Consider the following 23,886-nt stretch of genomic DNA (forward strand, 5'->3'; position numbering starts at 1 on the left):
CCACCTTTTCTTTTAAATACAGTGTAGATAGAGGTTGGGAATTTTTTCTTTCTTGCTCAGCCTAGTTCCCATGCAGGCCTGCATTTGATTTTTCCCCAAAGAAATTGTTTCCTGTTGTCATAACATAACCAGATGGGGAGGGTTCAGTGGAAATATCTCAGGAGAGACCGGCGGAGAAGTGGATCCAGGAAGCAGATCCTCCCCGTAATATTGGCACGGTTTGGTAAGTTCCATCTGAAAAATAAAAAGCTGCTCCCTTTGCTGAGTCACAGCCCCCTCGGAGCTGGAGCTGTGACAAGCCGGGAGATGCTGCGCTGCTGGAGTTGAAGCAAAGGTGAGGAAAGGCTGTCCAGAATCCTTCTCGAGTGCATTTCTTGTCTGAAATTATTTTTAAATCTCATTAAAGTGTATTGTAAGCTTAATTCAGTCTGTAGTGTACAGTGTACAGTTACGTTCCTGTCTTGCAGGGCTCGGGGTTGCATGGCTGGTCTAAGGCAAATGCTGGGCAGCTCACGGTGGTAGCCCCTTCCCTCTCTGAAGCCCTGCATCGGAAACAGGCTGTGGCTGTCGCTGCCATCGCAGGGGCTTGCTCGGGATGCAGCGCTGCATCTTCCCGGATCCCCTGGCACGGGCGATAGCACCGCAGGCCAGGGAAGCCCGTACCTGCCAGGGCAGGGAACTGGAGGGGCAGTGGCAGGCGGAGCAGATCTGCTGGGAAGGAGGTGGCCAGCATGACAGGAAAGCTTTCTTCTTGATGGAAAGGGAAATTGGGTTTGTTTTCCTCTTGCAGATTAAACGGTGAGGTGGTGGGTAGCCAGATGCGTTGCTTCCTCCAGTGCTTGTATATGCACACGCAGTAAAGCAGCTAATGATCTTCTGTTCGAGCAGCCCCTCTTAGTGTCCCGAGTCTATTCTGCTTTCCTCGTGGTTACAAATATCTCCGTCGCTAAGGCCTGGTACTTTTCCAGGCTTTGCACTGTTGTTTATTTGCTGGAGTTGTAACAGCTTTATTTATACTTGCTTCTATATCGTGTTTCAGTGGTGCAGATGCACAATCAAAGATTGTTTGCTTTCTGAAGCCTTTTCATCTTCTTAAGCCTACAGAACCGGGTGTCAAATCCAGAGGACAAGTCTATGTGGGGAGGAGGGAGTTACGGTTGTTGGAGGAAAGCCAGCTAGGTTTCCTTACGGCTGCAGGTAGTACAGGGACACAGGAGCATTCATCAATCACCTTTAAAATGTAGCATTTGACACTTGAAAGTAACTCTGGTTTCATTGAAATGCTGCTAAGGTATGCATTATCTAGACAGAAAAATAACCTTTGGCTATTATTTCAAATATATATGTGGACATTTAATTTAGGGTCACTTTTCTTGTGAATTCCAGATTTGTATTTTAAGAATAAGAAAATTTCAAAAGCAAATGTTGAACTTAAGATGCTACGAGTGAATATATGTTTTCCATATGCCTTTTAACAGGTTTTTAAAAAGTGAACAAAAAGCTCAGCGATGTCTTTAGGGGCTGTGATTTTGCCGCCGCACAGGTAAGCGGCCCAGCTCAAACTTCCTATCCGCGGCGCTGGACGCTGTGGGGTGAGCTGACGTCCCCCGAGGGCAGGAGCAGAACGTGCCATCCTGCGTGTGCATCAGCGCAGGGGGTGGCCGAGGCGTGTTGGGCTCCTGCATTTTGCAGGCAGAAGAGCGGCGAGGCGGCGGGGCTGTAACCCGTCCGGGCCCACAGTGAGTGAGTGGAAAAGTGAGCAAACTTTGCTACAGTTGCTGCAGCACAGAAACCTGCACCTCTACTGTCTTCTGTGTAATCTGCAGTTTTGTCTTGCCAGCTTCGTTTGTATTCCCCAGCCAGGTCTCTGCCTGGCCTTCGAAATCAGCCTGGATGGGATGCAGCGCATCTCGCCCGGCTACTCCTCCTGGCCTGCGCCGAGCTGGTGCTGCCCCACTGCTGGCGCCCCTTTCCCTCCCCCCCGAGCCGTGGGCTCCTTTTCTGCTCCTCCTGGCCCTGGTGGTCCACTCCCAGGCTGTCTTACCAGGACGTCTGTCCTGTCCCCCTGGCTTTTACACAGAGCAAGCTGAAAGAAGAAACTGTGTGATTTCAGTACAGAAATAATAATAATAATAATAAAAAGTAAACTATTCTCACTAAATGGAAGGGCCAAGATGCCTCGTTTCAGTCCTAATGCCCGGCCTCGCCCTGCCTGAAGCAGTTTGTGCAAGGACAGTCTGAATCTGAACAGAGTACGGTGCTGCTGCGCGGGGCAGAGGCCGCACACCACTTTGTACCGGGAGCCACCGCCGCCTCTGAAGGATTTTCCTAGCCTTAATTACTATTTTTTTTAAACAGCTGATCAATTTTAGCAAAAGCGAATGCAGAGCGGTGCATCAGGACTGACCTGAGGCTGCCCACTGCCAGCGGCGGAGAATGGTGCCTTGGAAAGGGCGCGGGAGCCGGGGCTGGACGGGTCGGCACGGCCTGACAGCGTCTGTGTTGCAGGGGCGCGCTCCCCTTCCCATTCCGTGGGGCTGTAACGTTCGCAGTATGACGTTATTTATTGTGCCCACTGACGGGGGATTTTGTCGCTGACTTCAGTAGGAACAGAATCATAATTTTAATTATACTGTTATAGCAAACACTTGTCGAGGAAAAAAAAATATTGTCTTGGACATAGTGTACGTATCTTTATGGCCATGTAAGTCTTTTAATTCTTTGCTAATTATATCCTGATGCAGGGCAGTGTTGAGGTCAACTTCGGACCCTGATTCTGTGTACACAGTGCTCCTCTCTGTCCGCCTGTCAAAAAAAATGAGCTTAAAATACATGGAAATGTGTTCATATTGACATTCTCCCCTTAGTCATGGAGCTCCACAGCCCAAAAGTGAGATGCGCATCCACCCTGTGCTTGGGTCCAACCTTTGAGATTTTAGTACAAACGTTAAAATGCTGCACTGAATGTCGATACTTGTTTGAATCTGGACGGGGACTCTGAGTGACGTGGTGCTAGTTGGAGGGCAGAAAAGCAGCCCATCCAACCTGACTGCAGTGGGATGCTCCTGTGCTGCTGGGCAACACAAAGAAGATGTAACATAGCAGTTTTTTTCTGTTGCGTGATTTAACTAAATACAAGTTTAAAAACGGATGTAGAGACATATTAGCTCTGTAACGCACACTTGATGCGAGCTGGGATTAAGGTGAAGCATTACAGAAATGAGGACAATCTCGCTGTACTCCTTGTCGCACCATGGCTGGACTGTGAGGCTCCACAGGCCTATTTATAGGCTGTAGCAAAGCAGAATATTACCCTGCACAGGCTCCACAGCGTGACAGTCAGCTTGGGTCAGAGGGGCAGTCGTCCATCCATGCACATAGGAGCTGCAGGGGGGTGGTTGTGCTTCGTCCCTGGTGGATGAGAAGTAGAATTAAGAGCCAGATGATAATCCTGGTTGAAACAATGGGGCAGGCTGCAGGTGAAGCACCTTGACGAGCTTTGTGTTCAGAGTTTCTGGAGAATTCTTGATTTCATAGGAAGAATGCTTTAAGGAAGTGAAGCAGGGTGGAAGTTTAATTATATGTCCAGAACTCTGTAAAAATGATAGCTAGCTACGAGAAATGAAGCTGGATTTTACTAATTATATGCGGCTGAAAATAAAAATGACTGCAGTTTCAGTTTACTACAGGCCTCTTAAAAAACCCACCACCGCCAAACCCTGTGCGCTATGAAGACAGGCTGTATAATTTTAATGATAATTCTTTTATCTCTTTTAGCATCCTTCCAGAGTCGGAGTATGTAAAAGCCGGAACAGACTGGGGAAGCAAGGATCTCTTAACAGGTTGCCTTCTAGGGCTGATGTAGGTGCTCTACCTGCAAATTGAAACACTCGTCTCTTCCATATTCTGCTTTACTGTTTCCAGCAGGTCGCCTCGGCGAGTTTGGGTTGCAGGATGTTTTGTGCTCAGTGTGTGAACCGTGTGCCAGCCTGGGGAACGCTCTGGTTCCTTGTTGGTAAAGGATTTATGCGCTGTATATTCAAAGCAAGGGTTTCAGAGCAATGTGGTTCTGCTCTCGACAACACTTGGGAGGCGTTTGCAGCAAAACCTGTTGTGCTGCTCATTAGTTACTGAAACTGAGCCCAAGGAAAATCATCCCAGCAGAGTTGCCAACGTACCTTTTCTGAGCGCTGTCACAGGTTGCGTCGGGGCTGGATGCTGCCAGCTCTGCTGCTGTCGCCAACACCTTGTGACCCAGCACGGCAGCGTTTCTCTCCCCTGTTGTATTTGGCTTGTGGTGGTCTGACCCCGGGAGCTGCAGAATGACGTAGAGCTGCTGCCGGCATCTGTGGTGTGTGATACAAAATGGAAGATTCATCTTTCCACTGGGGAAGTCATGTAACTACCTCCGGCCAATGTCCCATAGGGTGGCTTGTTCTTGCTTTAGGGTGGAAAAAGTAAATGAAACATCCTTTCCCCCTACATAACATCAGTCATTTTATAACTGCCTTTTCAATGTCTCTTCAAAAAATTCACAGATCCTGATTCTTTTATTACCTGGTTGTACCTATTACATTCCTTTAAGATGAATGCGAGTGTAATAATGAGTACCTACCACTTACCTTTCTGCAACATTATAATGCTTTTCATCTTATTTCCCATCTCCTACTATTACAATCTAATATCTCATTTACCTAGCTGCGTACACAGCAGATGTCCTCAGTGATGACTTGATCTTTCCTTCTTATTCTCTGTGTGCAGGATATGTCAAATTGTGTTTTTAAATAGAGATTATCTTGTACTTTCCCATATTGAATTTCATGTTGCCTAGTTACCTAATTTTCTAGTTTGAGGTTATTGCTTTATTTTTTCTTCCTTTTTTCTTGCTTTGTATTCCCCTCTCATCTTGATTGACCTAAATAATCCTCTGTTATCAGCAGATTTTGATATCCTACCCTTTACTCTTTTTTACAGGTCGCTAGCAGAATAGCAAACGCTGCCAGCCCTATCTCTGGTCCTTGGAGCTCGCAGCTGTAAATCTCCCCACGTTAGCAGTAATTCCTCTGTCTCTGTCCCCCATCCGTGACTAGAGTTTCTTACACATCGCGGTACTAAATCTTCTTAAGCAGTTAATTACATAAGCGTCCAACCCTTAAGTGTACACTGTGAAGCTGAGTCTCAGGTTTACATTCTCGCATCCTTTTCACGTTCACGTGCAAGGTTTCGTAGAGGTCGTGTCTGCTAGCCCAAACGCAGCTCACACCTCAGGTGGCGAAACCCTTTTGCCTGCTGGCGAGTAGCTATCTGTGCAGGTGGTCCCAGGAGCTTCAGCGCGTCTGCTTGCGCACAGAATTCTCTTATGGCTTTAATAATCTATGTGTATTTGCACAGTTCTTATATACTTTTTGTCAAAACTTCAACAAACTCAGGTTACCCTGGAGCAGAGCGGCCACAGCAATTGCTGTATGTGATGTTGCGCATCTTTTCTCCCAGAGCTTTGCAGATGCGTAGTTCCACCCTCTGCTGCTGCTGGAGGACTTGCCTGGCTGTGATGGCAGCCACTGGCGGGGACACAGACCCCAGCGGGCAGCGCTTCTTGTGCCCTTGGGCATCCAGACTGGCTCCCTGCAGGCAGAATCTGCTCCCAGTGCCACCTGCTCCCCGCTGTTAAGAGCAATGGTCAGCTAGAAAGTCAGAAGCCAGATGGACACATCTTCTCAGCTAAAGATCAGTGCAGACCAACCCATGCAAGAAGCAACTTTCTCTGAAGCAGTAAGTGCAGAAGGCTAAAAGATTGGAGAATCCTGAATTCAAACCCCAGGTTACCCAGGTGCCACACTAAACAAACAGCTAGGGAAGAGCTCCTCTGTAGCTGTTTCCTGACTGTAAATGGAGGTGTTTGTGGGGATCTTTTCCCAGTTCTTTTATATAGCACTTTTCACAATGAGAAGCAAGGCTAGCACTTTTCCAAATCATCTGAACAAGTCTGAGGGGGAGGTACCTGCACAGGAGGAAGGTCTCCCGAGGTAAGACACCCACAGGCACTGCTGTCAGAAGGTGCCACTCCGGGATGAGTGACTTGGCCACAGAAGTGAACTCCAGCAAGTAGGTCTTAGTGACACAATAGAGAGCACGAGCAGAAGCAGCTCCTGAGGTTCCCTTTTTCCCTTTTTTTTTTTTTTTTTCCTTCCCCCCGATATAGAAATAAGAGACTTTTCCGTACTTTTACGTATCCTGAGATTTCCCCAGTGTTGTTCCTTAGCAGAACCAGGAAGCTGACCCGAACTTCAGCTCTGCAGGTGCCAGCTGATGTTGGTGCCAGCGTGCTGCCCCGGCGTGCCTTGTCCTTCATAATCTCACAGCTGGTGAGCAGCAAAGGTACGGAGAGCTTTCAGAGTTGCTGTTCAGTTTTAGTCTGTCACAGGAAAATCTTACAACAGCAGTTATGCAGCTGCTGTTGTGGTAGGGTTTTTTGTGGTTTTTTAAAAATAATTTGTATATTGGTCGCTGGATGTCGTTTGTAGGTAGGTGGAGGCCGCGTGGTGCTGGTGGAGGTGTAATCCTCTGCGTCCATGTTTCATCCTTGGTCTTGGTAGCAGGAGGCTCTATAACATGGTGTAATTTCTGTTAACTTTCTCATCACATGCACACACGCTTGGTTTGGACCATCCGCCTTCTGTGAGTTGCTCATTCCAGTTATTTTTACATTAAAAAAAAATCCAGTTATATTTATATTCAAGGTAATTCTTACTACATTTAGTATAGCATTAGAGGGATCAATTTAGGTTGTGCTTGTTACTAACTGAAATTATATCTTGGGTGTGATAAGGTATACAAACTGTGGTTTTCTGTGAAACTCAGCCTGTCTTCTAGTTGTTAGTCTTGGTTAAAAAAAATATAGAGCTCTTGTGTTGAAAATAAGATTTTCCCAGAGGAATGGTTCATTTGACTTCAAAAGTTAAAGTTAGGTTGAAACAACCCTTAACCTTTTATCCCCGTTGAAATGCTGAAATATTTGAGAATGCCTCTGGTTTTGCCATGCTGAAAGGAAGTCTTAAACCTCTTACTGATCTGTTCCCTGACACTACGGAGAAATGGATACCTGCGTGCCAAGCAAATTGACTGGAAAGGTTGATGCATCTCAGATCAAATCAGCTTTAAAAAATCAGATTATAGCTTAAAAATTCTCAGCCACGTACATCTGGTCAATGCAGAGGCACCTACTCACAGAAATCACCTTGACAAGGTCGGTGGTGGTGGAACACCACTGCATCTGCGCATCCCAGCGTGGCAGTGACCCTGTTACCAGCCTCACGGACAAGAGGGTTTGCTTCATGTCACACCCAGTATTTCTTGCTCTTCAGTTTGTTTTTTCCTACGTGCCTTCAGCATTTTCCTTCCTACTTGTTGCTTTGCCTCTCTGTGAGAAAGATGAGCTTTGTTACTGCGAGGTTCTCCAGTATTTGTTTCATGATCTGGGAGGGCATTTTGCCCTTAGCATTTTATTCAGTAATCTTCCATGGGCTGGGTTGGGCTTTTTTGTTTGTTTTGCCTTTAAAATCTTTTTAAAAGTGGTTCTTTTCTTTATAGTTGGAAATATGTTCTTATCCAGATAAAATTGGAGTACTTCTCCCTTTCTATGTAAATACTGAGTATTTAGATACTTGTCATGGGTTGTAGGACCTGTGGGTTCTTGCCTTAGAGTTTGCTTCATAGCACAAGTGTCAATAGGGTCCTCCTCTGCGCACCTCAGCGCCTGGCTCAGACTGTCATTTACAGGAGTGTGTCTGAGTTCCACCCTCCAAGCTGACAGTTTATTTGCCAAAAAATGGTTAATCAGAACGGGCCCCATACATACAAACAGCAAATACAAAAAACATTGTCAGTGGGAGGTTAACTTACTCATATTTGGCACAGCCATGGCTAAATATGAATTTGCTTTCACGTGTAAAATTCTTCCAAGGTGGCAATATTTTTCATGGCCACCTAAAAAAAAAAACTCATTCGGTGTTACAAGGATTGAGTATTCTGCTTAAAACTTTGTATCGTGCTTTTTTTCAGAGCACTCAGCCAGCTCTGCTGTCCTCATTCTGCTTGATTTCTTTTCTGGTTTTTCCTAACATTTCAGCCTCACTTGCCCTGGCGGTGCATGGGCAAAGGCGACTGACTTGTGCCCGGGTGCGGCTCAAGGGTGTCATCCCTCTGCCCCTACAAACTGGAAGGCATCCTTAGGAAAAAAGCAGCGACCTCGGGATGTCTGACTCCAGTGAATCATCCTTTCCAGCTCTGAGGAGAAATAATAACTTGTCTATTTTCTAGGGTTTATCCTGACACAGCAGTCTCTTGTTCCTTTCCCTCTCTGTGGCACAAGGAGAGCACAGGTACGGAGGAGGACCAGCAAGTGTTCCCCCCGGGAGCTGGCCGGGTACTGTCACTGTCCAGCCTCCCGCCAAGACCGCTTCTCCCCTTGCCTGGCCAGGGCCCTGCTGCCGCCCTACCCTGCCCGGAGGATTGCTGCCGGGGACGGTCCCGCTCCTGCGCTGGGCTCCGCACGGCGGCCATCGCCTCCCGGGCTCCTGTGCCTCACCGGCACCTCCTCCTCCCCAGCGCTTTACGCCACTGAGCGTGTGGTCCATCTCTGAAGAGAGAATCTTTTGCTTTTAAATTGAAGCTCTGGAGAAGTGGCTTTTAGGCACTTATTTTTGACTTCTGAGTATATTAATGACTGGATCATTACAGTGGATGGAAAGTTTCCTGCTGACTTAAGTGGAACTTGGCTCAAGAGCCTCGTTTGTAACCCAGTGGAGCAGATGGGAAGAGCCTGGTTTCAAGGGGCCGTGGGTGAGGCTGCGAGGGGATACAGCTGCTCCCGAGAGCACCGCTCTTCCCTGGCACCCTTATTCCTCGCAGAGATGCATTCTTTCTAAAGATGTACGGGGGCTCTTCTCTGAAGTTGGCTAATGGTATTTTTTCCTTTTCTTTTCAAATCCTTCTTTGCTTGCTCAATATCACTACATTTCCTCTTTACGTGGATCTTATTCCGTGCATAACATGAAATGTGCAGTATCAATGAGCTGGGTATTTTGACTTCTTGTTTCTTCATAATGTTTATTAGCTGTGAAAAGACACTGCTCACATGCTGATTATTGGGTGAATCATGAAATAGGTGAAAACTTACAAAATCATTAGATATACAGCAGTTCATATCAACCAGTGATCTGGTGTCCCTAAGGGTACTAGTGGTAAATTCAATAGCTTTTCTGAAGTTGTGGGTTTTTTTTTTTTAAATAATCTGTTATTTTGTAGCCAAGTATATAAGCTAAACATGGCAGTTCCAATCCTAGCAAGATTTACAAATAAAGGAACGTTTGCTTTGTTTCTTTTTCTTAGTGTCTCTGATAGTAATTTTTAACAGAGGATTTGCCCAGAGCACACGGGCGAGACGCAGAGGTGCTGTGGAGGGAAGCCGGGTCTGGCTGGGCTGCTGGCCTCTGGCTGGGATGCTCCGGAGGTGCTTCTAGCTGTCATCAGCCCTCTGCCTGACTTCAGGGGTGACCCCTGGCCCCTCACATGCCGCAGATAACCTTCCGTGGGACCCAAGCTATGCATATCACTTTACAGTCAGTAAATCCTGCTGTAGCTGCCCCAGGGCAGTGGGAAGTCGCGGTTCTACAGGAGAACAATGATGACTTGCTGTTGCTGAAGTTAGTGCTACTCCAGCTTAGAACTGCTCCGCTGACTTGTGAAAACCTTGGCTTTTTGACTAAAACTGACAGTAGTAACACTCTTGTCTTTTGTACCTTTGTATATAACTTAGACCTCTTACGTGTGTGTCTCTGCAGCTCTTTCCTTTAAGAAGACAAAATCTTACATTGTTGCCTTGTCTCCCAATTTGTTGTGGGAGCTTGTACAAGTACATGGATGAACACCAATAATTAAAAAGCACTGCTCCTGCTGAATCCTGCAGAGCTTTGATGCATTGAATTGCCAGCTTCCTTCAGGAAGGAATATAAGTCTGAGTTGTTAACCCCCAGGGTACATAATAATTTCCAGAACTGTTTTTTATTTCCCTTCCGCATGCTATGACGTTATCACGTGATAGAAATCCATGCACCTAAAATAATCCAGCTAATTGTGTGACAATCCGTATAAATGACTGTTATGTTCATTACAGTTTTCCCACCCTGTTTCCAGTTCTCACACCGAGTATTCATTTAGTGCTGCCCACTTCAAATGTTAAGAAGCCCCGTTGTGTGATACTCGGCAGCAAATCTTAAGGGATGGTTAATGTGCTATTTGAACAGTTTCTCTTTTCTGAACTCGTTTGTCACATCTAAACTGGATATCTCTCTTGGCTTTATCTTCTCTAGCAATGCTCTTGCCAGAAGCGTGCCCGGTGTGAAAAGCAGCACGTTGTCTCTTCGGTCACTATAATGCAAAGGATCTCCCCTTCACCAGAACTTACCTAAAGCTCTCTTGGTCTTTCCCAGGGACCACCTTCCCATCTGAGATCATGCTGCAGGGCTCACACTTGATTCCATGAGATTTTGGACCTCCAGCCCCCACCAGGACTGCCCTCGTCAAGCAGATGTTGGTGGGAGAGGAATGGTGTTAATCCCCAGCGCTGTCGCCTTCGGTGGGTACTGCAGCGCACCCCCCTAAAGCGTCGCCACAATGAATCTCCAACAAGTCTGTTAGTTTGATCATGTGTTTGCTTTCTTTCTAAATCAGCTTATGGGCCAAGGGACCTGCTCCCTGTTAAATAAATGGGCAGAGCTGGGCTGAAATTAGGGAGGGGAGTCTCAGCAACTGTAAGGAAAGGTTATTTAAACTAAGATATTTAGTAATGAAAAACCAGATTTTAAATAATCTGATCCTCAGTTTTTTTCAGGCTGAAAGAGCAGCTTTTCATAAGTACTTGATGGACTTCTAGCAGCTTGCAGCTGTTTTCATTGGGGAGCTTAATCGACCTTCCATACATATTCTTGTCTGTTGCTGTTAAATATAAATTTTTATCTTAGTTTGGAACTGGACACGCATCTACTGAGAAATAGAACTCACTGTCAGATAGGAATATCTTTTTTGGCTAACTACGGTCAGCCTAAAGAAAAGTTCCTCCTCCTGTCAGCGTCCTTCCACACTGCCCAGTTCCTCAAAGCTGAGTTTGATGAGGATGAGTAATTCTGGAAATTAGTCTTAATTCTGAAATCTGAAATGCAATGTTTTTGTTGCCACAGTAGAGTCTGTTATTTTCAAGCTCATTTATAAATTGAATAAATCCAAGAACTGCAAATCTTTTATAACAGTGTTGCGGTTAAATACTGCCTTTTCCACTCTCAAATCCAGCTGTGTTGTGTGTTCATGCAGAAGAGGGCTGGAGAGGTAGCGTTAAATAGTTATTTAGGGATGTTAATAGCATGCTTAAAATGTTTCCATAAAGTGCTTTTGGATCATACGATGCCATCTGTGTCACAGTTGATTGTAGTTAATTATACAGGCATTAATTCCTTGGGAAAATGGATGGCATTACTCGTACAGTTTGTTTGTGATCGAGATAATGGAATGACACAATATTAAACTGACGGAGTTAAGTCTGAAATGCATTCCTCACTAATAATCCTCCACAAATCAGTGGAATTATTCTGAGTTGCTCCAGTTTAACGGAGAATTTGGATGGGTGTGCTGTTGTAATATTATTGCAGTAACTCCAGCGTATTTTTGTACCTCAAGTGTTGTGGGGTATCCAAGAAAAAAGAAAAGTTAGTTTCCTACATAATAGCCACTGTTTCTAATTAATTATTTCACTTTCTGCAATGTAGCCATAAAAGATGTAAAAGTTAAGCCGGTGGTGTGCTCAGGTGATGTAAACTTGTGGTGTTACAAAATACATGTTGAGATTTAATAGCAATTATGTCTTCCGGTACTTAAATTCTATTAATCTCTTCTGTTTTACTATAAGCCATTGACTAGTCACATAACTGACACCCAGCTATGTTTTGTGTTTTAAAAAAATACAACAAACTGTGTAAAACTTAACATGAAAAATCAGTGAATATGATTTAGATAGGGGTGTGTGTGATGCAAACAGGTACCTGTACAGACACGTGGGAAGCCTCCACATAGGAATCTGTATGAACTACATGGGTATGGCTTACGAGGCGCAGGATTTTGCCTGGGTTTTGTAAACATGGTCCACCCATCAAGGAGTTAAAGCTAACTATGATTGAAGGATTAATCTTTGTGGAAAAATTCAGGTCAGTCAGGATTTGACACGTGTCTGTTAAAGCTGTTGTTGGAATTGATCTAATCCTAAGCAAAACTTTGGCTAGACTTCCATCTGTAGAGACTCATTGCTGTATGGGGGGGTTGGGGAGAGGGGGTGTTCATTATTTTTAATTTAAATCAGCTATGATTTCATCAAAGTTCCAGAACTTAGTTCACACTAGGAAACGTTGGTTGGCTGGTTGGTTTTTTTCCCTTATGGAAACTGAGATTTGCTCTAAACCAGGCAACTGTTGGTGGAGGCGTGCATTCACTTTGCTATGTGGGTAGCCTGCGAGGGATTTGCTAGCACATGGTAGTGCGCGGTAGTTCTGCTGGGAGGGGAAATCTTCAAGACAAGACCCTATTTCCCAGTGAGCGTGGCGCTGGATTAAAAGCAGGGCCCTGACCGCAAGTCTCTCACATTCTGAATGAGTGTCCTGTGTGCTCGGGCTTTGCCTATGCTGGTGTCTTCTGCTAGTTTTGATGAGAAACTTCTCTCTTTGAGAGCAGAAACTCTCTCACCAAAAGCCTGGTCAAGACAGGTATGCTCCTTTGGAAGTTTGGGTTGAGATACCCACATTTGGTTGTATTTAAAAAAAAATGGCTTTATCAAACTAGTCTCAATTTACTTGTTATCTAAACAGCACAGAGAAGAAAAATCCTCATGGGATGTATACAGGAAACATGCAACACAACCATATGTACACGACAGTGCCTGTCTTGGCAATTATTTCTTGATCTCAGGGCTTTCAAGACTTGACACCTGCTTACTCTATTTTTCCATGTAATTTCCAACAGATTTTCTTTTCCTTATGTTGCAGCTGAGTGAATAACATACTATTTGTGACAAATGCTTGTACAGAAAAAAAAAAACCACCTCAAACCATAGAACCAGCACATGATGTGATTACATTGGCAGAGCATTTCGGCTTAGCATGAAATACCTTCCAGAGCAAAACTCATTTTCTTGCCTTCAGATCTATAGACTGCTAAAATCCTACATGAAAAATTAAGATTACTTAAGAAGGGCTTCCTCACAGGAGGAAGTGGGAACTCAGAAAATTCTATTATAACAGAAAGAGAATATTACATTTTCTTTCTATTATAATATTTTGAGATGCACCAGAGACCCAAAAGGGTCTGTCTAAACTAATTAATTATAACAATTTGTCAAAAGAAGAAAGCAACAGTGTTCACAGGGCTCATCAGACATTTGACATTTTCAGCATTTGTAAGAATAGGGTTTTGCTTAAGTTATGCTTTGCTTAAAGTATTGGTACGCTGGGTAGGGATTTATTCATTGATTTTTAAGTGCAGTGAAACATTGATTTCAGAAACTACTCTCTAGAAAACACATTTTCCAATTAGCCTTGATGTCTGAATTGCAAGTCAGGAGGCAAGAAGAGTGAGCTTCTGCTAAAGGCAGCTTATGATGCATTATTAATGCTATTTTCAATATCAATTGAAATTTTGCCAGGAATCATATGCATAATGCATTCTTCCAGAATCAAAAATATGAAGAGCTTTCTGTTCTAGTGAGGTGATGTGTCTTAGAGGTGTCCCCTTCTACAAAACTCATTGAAAAAAAAAAAAAAAGGAAAAAAAGGAAAAATCCAAAGGCACCGCAACTGGCTTTATAGGCAACGGCTTCTCTGCCCACGACTGGCCAGCCCTCCGACGCCGGCGTCCCACTGAGCTGGTCCTTAGCCGTGGGGGCCTGGGCGCTGCAGGGACCTCCGGTCGGTTTTGGCTGCGGGGCGTTGGCCTCCGGGGCTCAGCGCCCGTTAGCGTGCTGCCCGAGCAGGGCGCCGAGCAACGGGGAGCGGCGGCTTTGCACTCCCGCGCCGTTGCAGGTCGTCTCTGCCCGCGTTCTGCATCAGCACAATGATGTTGGCTTGGGAACATTTTCTGTGGAAAGTTTTTTCTCCCAGTATTTGGGAGAAATGTTCTTTTAAGACTGGCATTTGTCACCAGTCCCCAGATGGCTTTTCTGTGCACAGGCATGCACCAGCAGACACTGCTGCCTCTGTATTACAAGACCGGCACTTTTATTAATAACAAATAACTACTTTCATAGTTCCCAACAATGATGCTTCTCCCATGGCGTACACAGAAGCTCGTGGTTGTCACTAGGAAGCTGTCTTACTCTGCCCAGTCTGATTTCCCATTACTATCCCTGGGAATAACAACCCAGCGTACGTCAAGTAGACCGGCGACTCCAAACTGCAACTCCCTTTATGGTCTGCAGGACAATGAATACGGGAGGGGGCCTCTGTGCGCATCGCCAGTTCTTGAAAAGAAAACCATTGCTTTTGGGTTTTCCCCTTCAATTTGTACAGCGGCCTGGCCACCTGGTCGGGAGTCCTGGCCCAAAACGATTCCGCAGTTGCCTCCCCATGCGTCTGCTGCAGCCCGTGGCGGTGTGACGGCTACCTGCAGCCAGAGGTGCGTCTGTGGCTGGGAGAAGGGAGCTGGGATTCCCTTCTCTCTGCTTTGTGCCCATTCTTGGCAGTGTTTTCATCCTCCGTGATGCCCAGCTCTGCGAGGTGTGCCATTTAAGGGTGAGGAAGCCGCGGCCTTGGGGCTGTGCAGGAGTGCTGGGGGAGAAAGGGCTCCTGTGCCCCCGTGTCCCCTTGCACCCATCCCGCTGCTTCCTGCACCGCTGTCTTGGCCCCAAACCAGACAGGTGCTGCCTGGGGGGAGCTGGGCAGGAGGGGAGGGGGAGCGCTCGGTGCAGAGGGCCGAGGGAAGGCAGAGCAGCAGGGGAGTGATCTCACCAGAAGGAGTCTGCTCCCGGGGAGTAACTGCAGGTCGCGTGTCAGCCTGCGAGTGGGTGAGTACCTGTCTGCTACCTGCTTTTCTTCTCTTTATCCTTTCTGCGGATTTCTTCAGTGTGGAGAAAACAGCAATGAGTGAACAGTGCGTGTAACGCGTTTATTGAAGCTTTCATGCTCTGACAACAAGTCTCTGACAACAATACCAATAGCAGTTGCTTTTTGCTGGTTTTGCCTTCAAACTAACTGTCCTTGCGGGTGAACAGCAAATCTGATTATATTTCTTGGTTTACCAAGAGATAAATCAACCTGGTCAATACCAATAGGTACTGCTTACACTGCGTTTTAGTCTTTCCATACTTAGAAGTTCAAGAGCCTGTAGGTTTCATTAGTTTAGATTTTCATAATGTCTTTGAAACCAATGGAGTTTCATGAATGTAAATTATCCAGGGATCTTTGTATTGTTACTAGTCATTCATTAATTTGCATAGAATGAAGTAGAATTACAGGTAAACCGTTGAAGCGAGCATTAGGTAACACTGAAGCTCCAGTCCTAAGCTGACTTTGCTTCCCCCTCATCCCGCAGAGCGGACAGAGCCGGGTCTGTAAGCACAGAGGCGTTTGGTTCCTGCCTTGCTGGGAGGGGAAGGGGGAGCCTCCCGGGCCTCAGCTGGGACCCCAGCGAGGGCAAGGGCACCTCCTTCTCTGTCATTCTCAAGCGTGTGCCTTTTCCGCTTGCAGAGGGATGTGCAGAGCATTCTGCCAGCTGGGGCAGCTGCCAGCAGGGCCTGAGCTTTGACACATCCAGGAACAAACCCATCTGTAGCATCGCGGATGGGCGCTGCCGCTTCTTGACCAGCACTTCCATCCCCACTGGTTTCTACGTGCATGTGGAAAGGCTACCACGGCCACCACCTCCGCAGGCTCCTTCCCACTCCGCATGAGCAAACCTACAACTAACATAGCCTGGCTTTGCCTTGAGAAAGGGGAAATGCACTCCTCAGAGGAAGGCCTGCAAGAAAGAAGCCTTCCCTGCCTCCCCCACGGGTTTCTGGAAATGCGGCGTGCAGAGCAGTTTTCCGTTGTTCTGCAGATCTCTTCGCTGTTGGTACATTTGTGCAGACAGACCGCTACCAAAGCTGATCAAACTCCTACAGTCTGGATCTCTTAATCCTTGGATGTTATTCTTGGCTACATTCAAGTTTTATCATTATGTCCCTTTTCATCCTTAAAGATTTAATTGAAATAGTCCTCAGCTAATTTCTGTGTAGTTCTTTTTGAAGCAGTCTTATTACTTTAAGTACTGGCAAGGGAACTGATTTTTTGCTGGGAAAATCTCATTCAGGGTTCAGCATTCCAGTCTAGAAGGTATTTCCAATGTTGGCCCCTTCGCCCGCACTGCGCTGGTGGGAGCCTGTAGGATCTGTAAATCAGCTCTGTCCCCTTTCCTTTGCCACCTCAGGCTTACCATGGGCCATAGACATGAGCCACAGCTGAGTCTCCTGGCACTGATGGCTGGGGGAGGGACGCCAGATACAGGCAGTGCCTTTGGCTGGTGAAGCCTTAGCAAAGCTTGGCTGAGGGTGGGCAACTGCAGTCCCTGGCAGGTGTTCAGCTTACTGCGCTTGGGCTGCTTTTATGGGGCAGCAGGGAACACCTTGCTGATAATATTTCAGATTATCTTTAAAGGTTTTGCAGAGCTGTCCTGAGCACACGTTGCGATCCAAGCCTTTCTTTCTTGAAATAAGCTAACCAATTTAACATTCTATTTTTCAGTGGAGAAAAGTCAGGTTTAGGCAGTTGCTTGGCATGATGTGTGTCAACTCATACAATCAAACCTTGACAACGCTTTAAACAAAATTTAAAAGCTTAAGCACTGAAAGCATGAGGACACATAGTGCTACAAATCGCCCTCAGACAGAATACCCACCATGAAACTTGGTGGTGCTTAGAAACCCCCAGGCCCCAGCTCTGCGGGGAGGCGCCAGGGCGGTGTGCTCCTCGGCGTGGTGCTCCTGAGGGGCTCTCTGAGACCCCGCCAGCACGTCCCAGCGAAATGGTTGATCTTCTGCTAGGTGGATGCACTGGGGCGCCTGGGGCGTGGGTGCGCAGGGTGTCCGACTGCTGACTGTCCGACTCGCACGCTGTTACCAGGTGCTGTCTCCCAGCAAACCAGCTGCTGGGCTCGGGCTCCTCCTGGCATGCCTCTAATAACGTTTTTGCCTTTCAGTTTACTTGTATCAGTTCCTTAGATTTATTTTCTGTAAGCAAACAAAAAAAATTTCATATAGCTCTCATCCATCAAAAATAATCCTTCTGATTTAAATTATTTTCACAAATCCCTTTATTGTTCAAGTTATTATTTGTCTGACATTCAAATGTAAGCAGTTAAAAGTTTGTATTATACAGGACTAGGGAAGCGATTGTCCCCTTTGTCATTGTTTAAGCCCAGCCAGCAGCCCAGCCCCCCAGCAGCTCTTCACTCCCCACCGGTTGGATGGGGGAGAGAATCAGAAGAGTAAAAGTGAGGAAACTCATGGGCTGAGATAAAGACAGAGTAACAGGGAAAGCAAAAGCTGCGCACGCAAGCAAAGCAAAGCAAGGAATCCCTTCACCCCTCCCCACGGGCAGGCGGGGCTCAGCCACCCCCGGGACAGCAGGGCTCCGTCGCGCCTAACGGTGCCTGGGGAAGGCAAACGCCACCACTCCCGACGTGCCCCCTTCCCCCTCCTCCCCCAGCTCCATGTGCTGAGTATGACGCCATGGGGTGTGGGACAGCCCTGGGGTCAGCTGGGGTCGCTGTCCCGGCCATGTCCCCTCCCAAACCCTTGTGCCCCCCCCGGCCCCTCGCTGGTGGGGTGGGGTGAGGGGCAGGAAAGGCCTTGGCTCTGTGCAAGCCCTGCTCGGCAGGAATGGAAACATCGCAGGGTTACCAGCACTGTTTCCAGCACAAATCCAAACCACAGCCCCGACCAGCTACTGTGAAGAAGATTAACTCTATCCCAGCCAAAACCAGCACACCCCTGTGCTCGGCACTGGTGAGGCCCCACCTCGAGTGCTGGGCTCAGGTTTGGGCCCCTCGGGACAAGAAGGGCCTGGAGGGGCTGGAGCGTGTCCAGAGAAGGGCAGCGGGGCTGGGGCAGGGTCTGGAGCACAAGTGTGCTGGGGGGCGGCTGGGGGGGCTGGGGGGGTTTAGCCTGGAGAAGGGGGGCTGAGGGGAGCTCTTCTCGCTCTCTGCAGCTGCCTGAGAGGGGCTGGGGTGAGAGGGGGGTTGGTCTCTGCTCCCAAGTCACCAGTGACAGGACGAGAGGGAACGGCCCCAAGCTGCGTCAGGGGAGGCTTAGATTGGATATGAGGAAGAATTTCTTCTCCAAAAGAGTGGTCGGGCATTGGAACAGGCTGCCCAGGGCACTGGTGGAGTTGCCATCCCTGGCACTGTTTAAGACATTTGCAGATGTGGTGCTGGGGGACATGGTTTAGTGGTGGGCTTGGCAGTGCTGGGTTTACGGGTGGACTTGATCTTAAAGGTCATTGCCGACCTAAAGGATTCTATGACTCTCATTTCCTCAGGTTGTGAAATAACCTGACTCCACCTACTGCATCTGTCATTATAATGTATCATTTAAGAAAATAACTGTAATATGCACAAATGCTTCATTCATCAGAGCAGGTAGAATTCAGTGCCTGTGGTTATAGACTGCCCCATTTTTTTGTCTGTAAAGAAAGAGGGGTTTTTTAAGACCTCCAGTCTAGAACACTGTATTGCATCTTCTTACACAAAGAAGCAAGAGTCTTAAGTGCTAAGACCATCTACTCCTGCTTATACGTTTTTCAGGCAATACCTGTAAAATTTTATTTATTTTCATTTCCTTGACCAACCAAACACATTTTTTTCATAGAAACATCAAGGCTATGAAGTCAAGCCCGACTGAGAAACAACGGAATTGGGACTTTTGTACTGCCTTGGTTTGGTCAACTCATACCAGAAATTTTATTTTTTTTCCCCCACTTTTTTCTCTAAGTCTCAGCCTCCCCACTCTTGCCCTGACCCAGTGTAGATTTGTAGCGACTGCTTCTCCTGCTTGATTTCTTTGCCTCTCAGCAGCTTTGCCCAGTTACTCCCAAACTCCAGCCACTTCTCCCGGATGCTGTCAGCCCTCTCCCAGCTTCATATCCCATTTATTTATCCCTCAGGGCAGCTGCTTCCCTCTGTTCTTTTCTCCCTAATGGATACAGGGTTTTGCTTTTAGAATTCAAATCAGGCTGTTCTATAATAATAATAATAATAATAATAATAAATAATATTATTATCACCATCATCATCTATTACTATTTACTATTATTATTATTATATTGATATTTTGCTGTTATTATTTATTGTTATTTTATTCTTACAGCTGCCCGGAACTGTTAAGCCTGTTGGACAGTTGCCCTGCTTGGACAGGGACTGGTGCCGCTCTGTTGTGGTTTTGACTGAGAGTCAGGATGAATAAACCAATGCATTGAAGGTCATCGTCCGGAAAGATTGTAATCCTCATTAATAAGGTTAGTATTAACAAGGTTGGAAATATTTTCCAAAATTTGAGCTTTCTTGTGTATTTTTTTCAGTATAACTTAAACAAATCTTTAAAACAAGGATCCCTTCAAACTCGAAATATAGTGACAGTTAAAAATTAATTCCAGTAAGCTTTTGAACTGTGAAATACATGTAATCCGTTCAGGATATAGTTTTATCTAAGCAAGTCAAAGTTTTCCAGTGAAACATTTTTCATTAGATTTTACATCCTTCTGTAAATTTACATGTTGTTGTAAAATTCCCGAACCGGTCTGCTGTTTGCTCTGAAACACCGAAACCGCGATGTCCTCGCGCCTGGGCGAGAAGCTGGCCCAAGTCTTGTCTGAGGTCTTTGTTGAAAATACCTTTACACCACTGGACTTCACACCTCATCTCCCACTACAGTCTTTGGGATCATCTAGTTCTCTGAATGTCATTTTGATCCTTCTCTTTGCTGACGGTGTGTCCCCATCTTGCATTACCCTGAGTGTGTATCTGTTGTGTGAGCTTGCTAGCTGCTCCTCGAGCAGTTTCATTCATTATTTCACTCCTGTTAGTTTTTTTCATAGACAACATTAAAATAGGCTTTGATAGTGCGTCAGCTTTGTCTAGAGAAGCAGAGGCAACGGCTTCTTTGCCTGTGTTGCTGTTTATCCTTTAAATAGGAATGAACGGGGTTTTCGCAGCCTCAGTCTTTATCCACAGATTGAAAAATTGCACAGGATAGTTACCAAGGAGCTCGTGTGGTAGCGTGGAGGTTTTCCTTCCATGGGGCTTCGACAAAGTAATGTCGTTATAAGAGAAGATCCTTCAGAAAGTATACAAAGTGTGGCAGAAACCTTGGGGAAACATCGTGTGTCGGGATAGAGCAGACAGTACCTATGTTCCATGGCTCTGGAGCTAAACAAAGCCCCCAGGACACAGAGTTTTGCCCAGAATTTCTTGCTATCCTCAGGTTTCTGTTAAATGAAACCTGTTCATGCTACTGATGAGCACAGAGCTAAATACTGGTCAGCGGAAGGATTGGCGGCAACCCGAGCGCCCTCCTACTGACTTGTCAGCACAGAGTGATCAGGTGTGTAACACTAATGGACAGCCTGTCTGCAGCAACAGCTCCAAGGAATGAATCCAATGAAGTCAGGACAAACCGTGATACCTTCAGTCAAGATCACCTCTGTGCAGACAACGCACAGCTCACAGGCATTTAATTTGATTTGACGAGTCGATTAATTATTTATTTTTACATAGAACGCTGATAGAGTTTTCTGAACCGTGGGACGGATGCAGCATAAAAATGGCATTAACAGATAAAAAAATACCATCTTTCTCCCTACTTTAATCTGTCTTTGTCTCAGATTGCAAACTCATCAAGTGAGTTTGTGTCTTGCTCTTAGGCTCCCTGTGCCTGACAGTTACACTAAGCTAGAATATGTTTTTTGCAAGGATATGAGCTTTCAATAACTCTTATACTCTTTCCTTAATCGGTTGATTATGAAGGAGCTTTGAGTTTCATTGATAATGTGATGTTCTAAATTTGGCACGGTCTCCACAGACTTTAATAACGCTTACCCATTCCCAAATGCTGCTGTTTATTCTTTGTTCTCTGTTGGAGAACCTTGAAATAAAAATGCAGAAATGCATGTAGCTTTTAGCACTGTACTTGATACTATATGTGCTGTTGACAAATCTGAAGTTACAACTATAAATTGTGTATGTTGTATAGTTTATGAATGTGTTGGGATTAATGGGTAGACACTGAGTGCAGACTCTATTAATACAGTAATTCTGTGAAGTCGGGTCCACTTTTGCCCAGTTCTCCACTGTTTAATAGAATGAATTTGCTTGTCTCAGTTTTGTTTGCTTAGATTTGACTCAAAACCTCTTAGTGCAAATAAAACTCCTACCCTGTTACCAGACTTAGATAAACCTACATAGATCTTAATTGCTGCGCTGCTGATAGGCCGCATGCTCCTGTACAGAAAGCTTCGGTTGCCTTTGGGTAATCTCTGCTTGCGTCTGCAGCCTCTCACTTTTCTTCATTTTACTTTTATTATTTACATTACGAATATCTGAAAAGTATTTGTAGGAAACCAAACATTATTTTCTTAATAGTTTTTTTTTAAAGAACATAAAAGTATCCTGCCTATACTGCAAATGGTTTTCCCGTCTCCAAGCCGCAATGGTGCCAGGGGATGGCGCTTGGATGTCCCTCCTGAACACCCGCATCCTGTGCGCTGTGTGAATTCCAGCGCAAATGAAGTGACAGAGAACGTTTATAGTTTGTGATTTAAATGTTTTGCTCTATACAGGTGTAATACAAAACACTATTACACCTGACAATGTGTCTAGCTCTTACTTAATCCAGGGAAGAGCCCTTTCACTGGCTGATGTGTACCTCGTGCTTTCTAGAAATGTCTGTGTCTCACGGTGTGTTTGGAGGGTGTCGCATCCCCTACCCACCTCTGGTGCTCTGACAGTGGCTGTGTGATTTCCCTCCTTCCAGGAAAGTAAGAAAATGTAGTGGGACGGAGGCAAGGACGAGAAGCCCCGAGCGAGCGCTGGGACGAGGGCCTCCGGGCAGGACGCCCCTCCCTGCCGCGCGGCCTCACCATGTCCAAGAAGGGTGCCAGCAGCCGAGCTAGGGGGGAGAAGCCGGACGCCTTGGCCGCCTTGCAGGCAGCCAATGAAGAGCTCAGGGCCAAGCTCACCGACATCCAGATAGAGCTCCAGCAAGAAAAGAGTAAGGTGTGCAGCTTTTCCTTTTCTTCCACCGTTAATTAAAATAGTCTGTTGTTTCTGACTGCTGACCACTCTTTGCCCCGCTTGTCCATGACTTTGACAGTAAATCATCAGCGTGTGTGCACCAGGAATTAGCCTTCCATGGGAAATAAGAGGGAACCACTTCACTGCAGATTTTTTAATTGTTCTCCTTGTATTTACAATGTGCACATGGGACAAAAGATCTCTGAAAGCGAGGGTGCGTCGGCAGTATAGCTCTCGGTGGGAAAGCCGAGCAGTGAGGACGGCCAGTCCCTGCGCAGGCAGGGCTCGGCCGCGGGCAGCACGCTTGCTCCCACCAGCCAGGAAGAAATGAAGTTGAAAAATCGCGTAGCAAAATGCCAGCAAAAGATCTGGAAAACCAAACATCTGCTCAAAACAGATGGCATACTCGTAGTGGTGGGCTGAAAGCTCTCCTCGTCCTTTGTTTCTCTTGCTGGAACTTTTTCTAGTAAATATTTACCTATTTACAAGGATGTCTGCATTAAGGGTTTTGAATGCAATTTTGTGTTATTCAGAAATTGTCTTTGCTTATTACTCTCACATTTACACTCATTTAATTTGGATTTTGTGCTCAAAATCCTTCAAACTGGCTACATACAACTTTCAGATGTGCGGTAGTAGGCCTCTGCTCTGCCCCCCTTTCTGATTGCCAAAGTTCAAGGAGCCACAGTTTCACCCGGAGCCGTGGAGGGAGCGGCAGCCGATGCAGCTTGAGCCTCAGCTTTAAGAGCTTTTAGCCGTAGCCTTCAGACCACTTCTCAGTGAGGGCATGAAACATTCATTTGCTTTTCCATAATCCCCCAAATTAGTTTCCACTGATAAACTTTGGGGTTTTTTGGTTCCGGAATGCTAATAGAGACATGCATTATCATGCCAGGGACAGAATAATAGCCTGCATTTTTCCATTCATTTGCATCATTATCAGGCATTGTAGACTATGAATCTCAGTTTTAAGGAAGCTTCTAAGGGGAGATATATATATATTTAAATCGAACACCTATTAATCCTTTTGTTGTGAAGCATCATTTGCAGTTTTAAGACTGCAGACCCTGTTTTCCTTCCCCCTCCCTCCCCAGCCCTTTTGATACAATGCTTCTCATCATGGCTCCTTGATTTCATGATACGGTTTTAAACTGAAATATCATTTGACCCTCCAGTGGTCAGATACAGTTAGTTATCTGTAATGCATAATTCATTGCTGAAAAAGCATCTGATAAAGTGCAATTGTTTGGGGCTCCACAGTAGCTTGCGCAGAGCTTTTTGTGTCTTGCATACGCAGGTGCGCCCGGCGCGGTTTGGATCAGCGTGCCAAAATATTGGCTTCGCATCTGGTTTCTCACGTTTTCTTTCAGGGACGTAGTGTGGCAGCTTCTGCGGATATCCAGCTGAAAACGAAGTATGGACTCAGACTTACTCCACAAGCTGTTGGCTAATTCCTAAATGCGTGTTATCTTAAACATTAGTTTGTTAGCACCAGCTGTCACACACACGTTAGGCTAGTCCCCGAGCATA

General features: G+C 46.0%; 1 protein-coding gene across 20 annotated transcripts in view; it reads left to right on the forward strand.

Moving 5' to 3' along the window:
* The window catches only part of JAKMIP3 (Janus kinase and microtubule interacting protein 3), a 107,127-nt gene that overhangs the window by 24,413 nt on the left and 58,828 nt on the right, over positions 1-23,886 (forward strand). For 19 of the 20 annotated variants that reach the window (XM_064464408.1, XM_064464405.1, XM_064464413.1 and 16 more), the window contains exons 4-6: positions 10,491-10,636; positions 19,436-19,583; positions 22,097-22,338. In XM_064464408.1, coding sequence (XP_064320478.1) covers positions 22,204-22,338 — 135 coding nt within the window. In that variant the 5' untranslated portion in view covers positions 10,491-10,636; positions 19,436-19,583; positions 22,097-22,203. The remainder of the gene's footprint in view (positions 1-10,490; positions 10,637-19,435; positions 19,584-22,096; positions 22,339-23,886) is intronic. The other variant, XM_064464406.1, reaches the window with a different exon arrangement.

Source organism: Phalacrocorax carbo, chromosome 12, assembly GCF_963921805.1.
Source record: "Phalacrocorax carbo chromosome 12, bPhaCar2.1, whole genome shotgun sequence".
Lineage (NCBI taxonomy): Eukaryota > Metazoa > Chordata > Aves > Suliformes > Phalacrocoracidae > Phalacrocorax > Phalacrocorax carbo.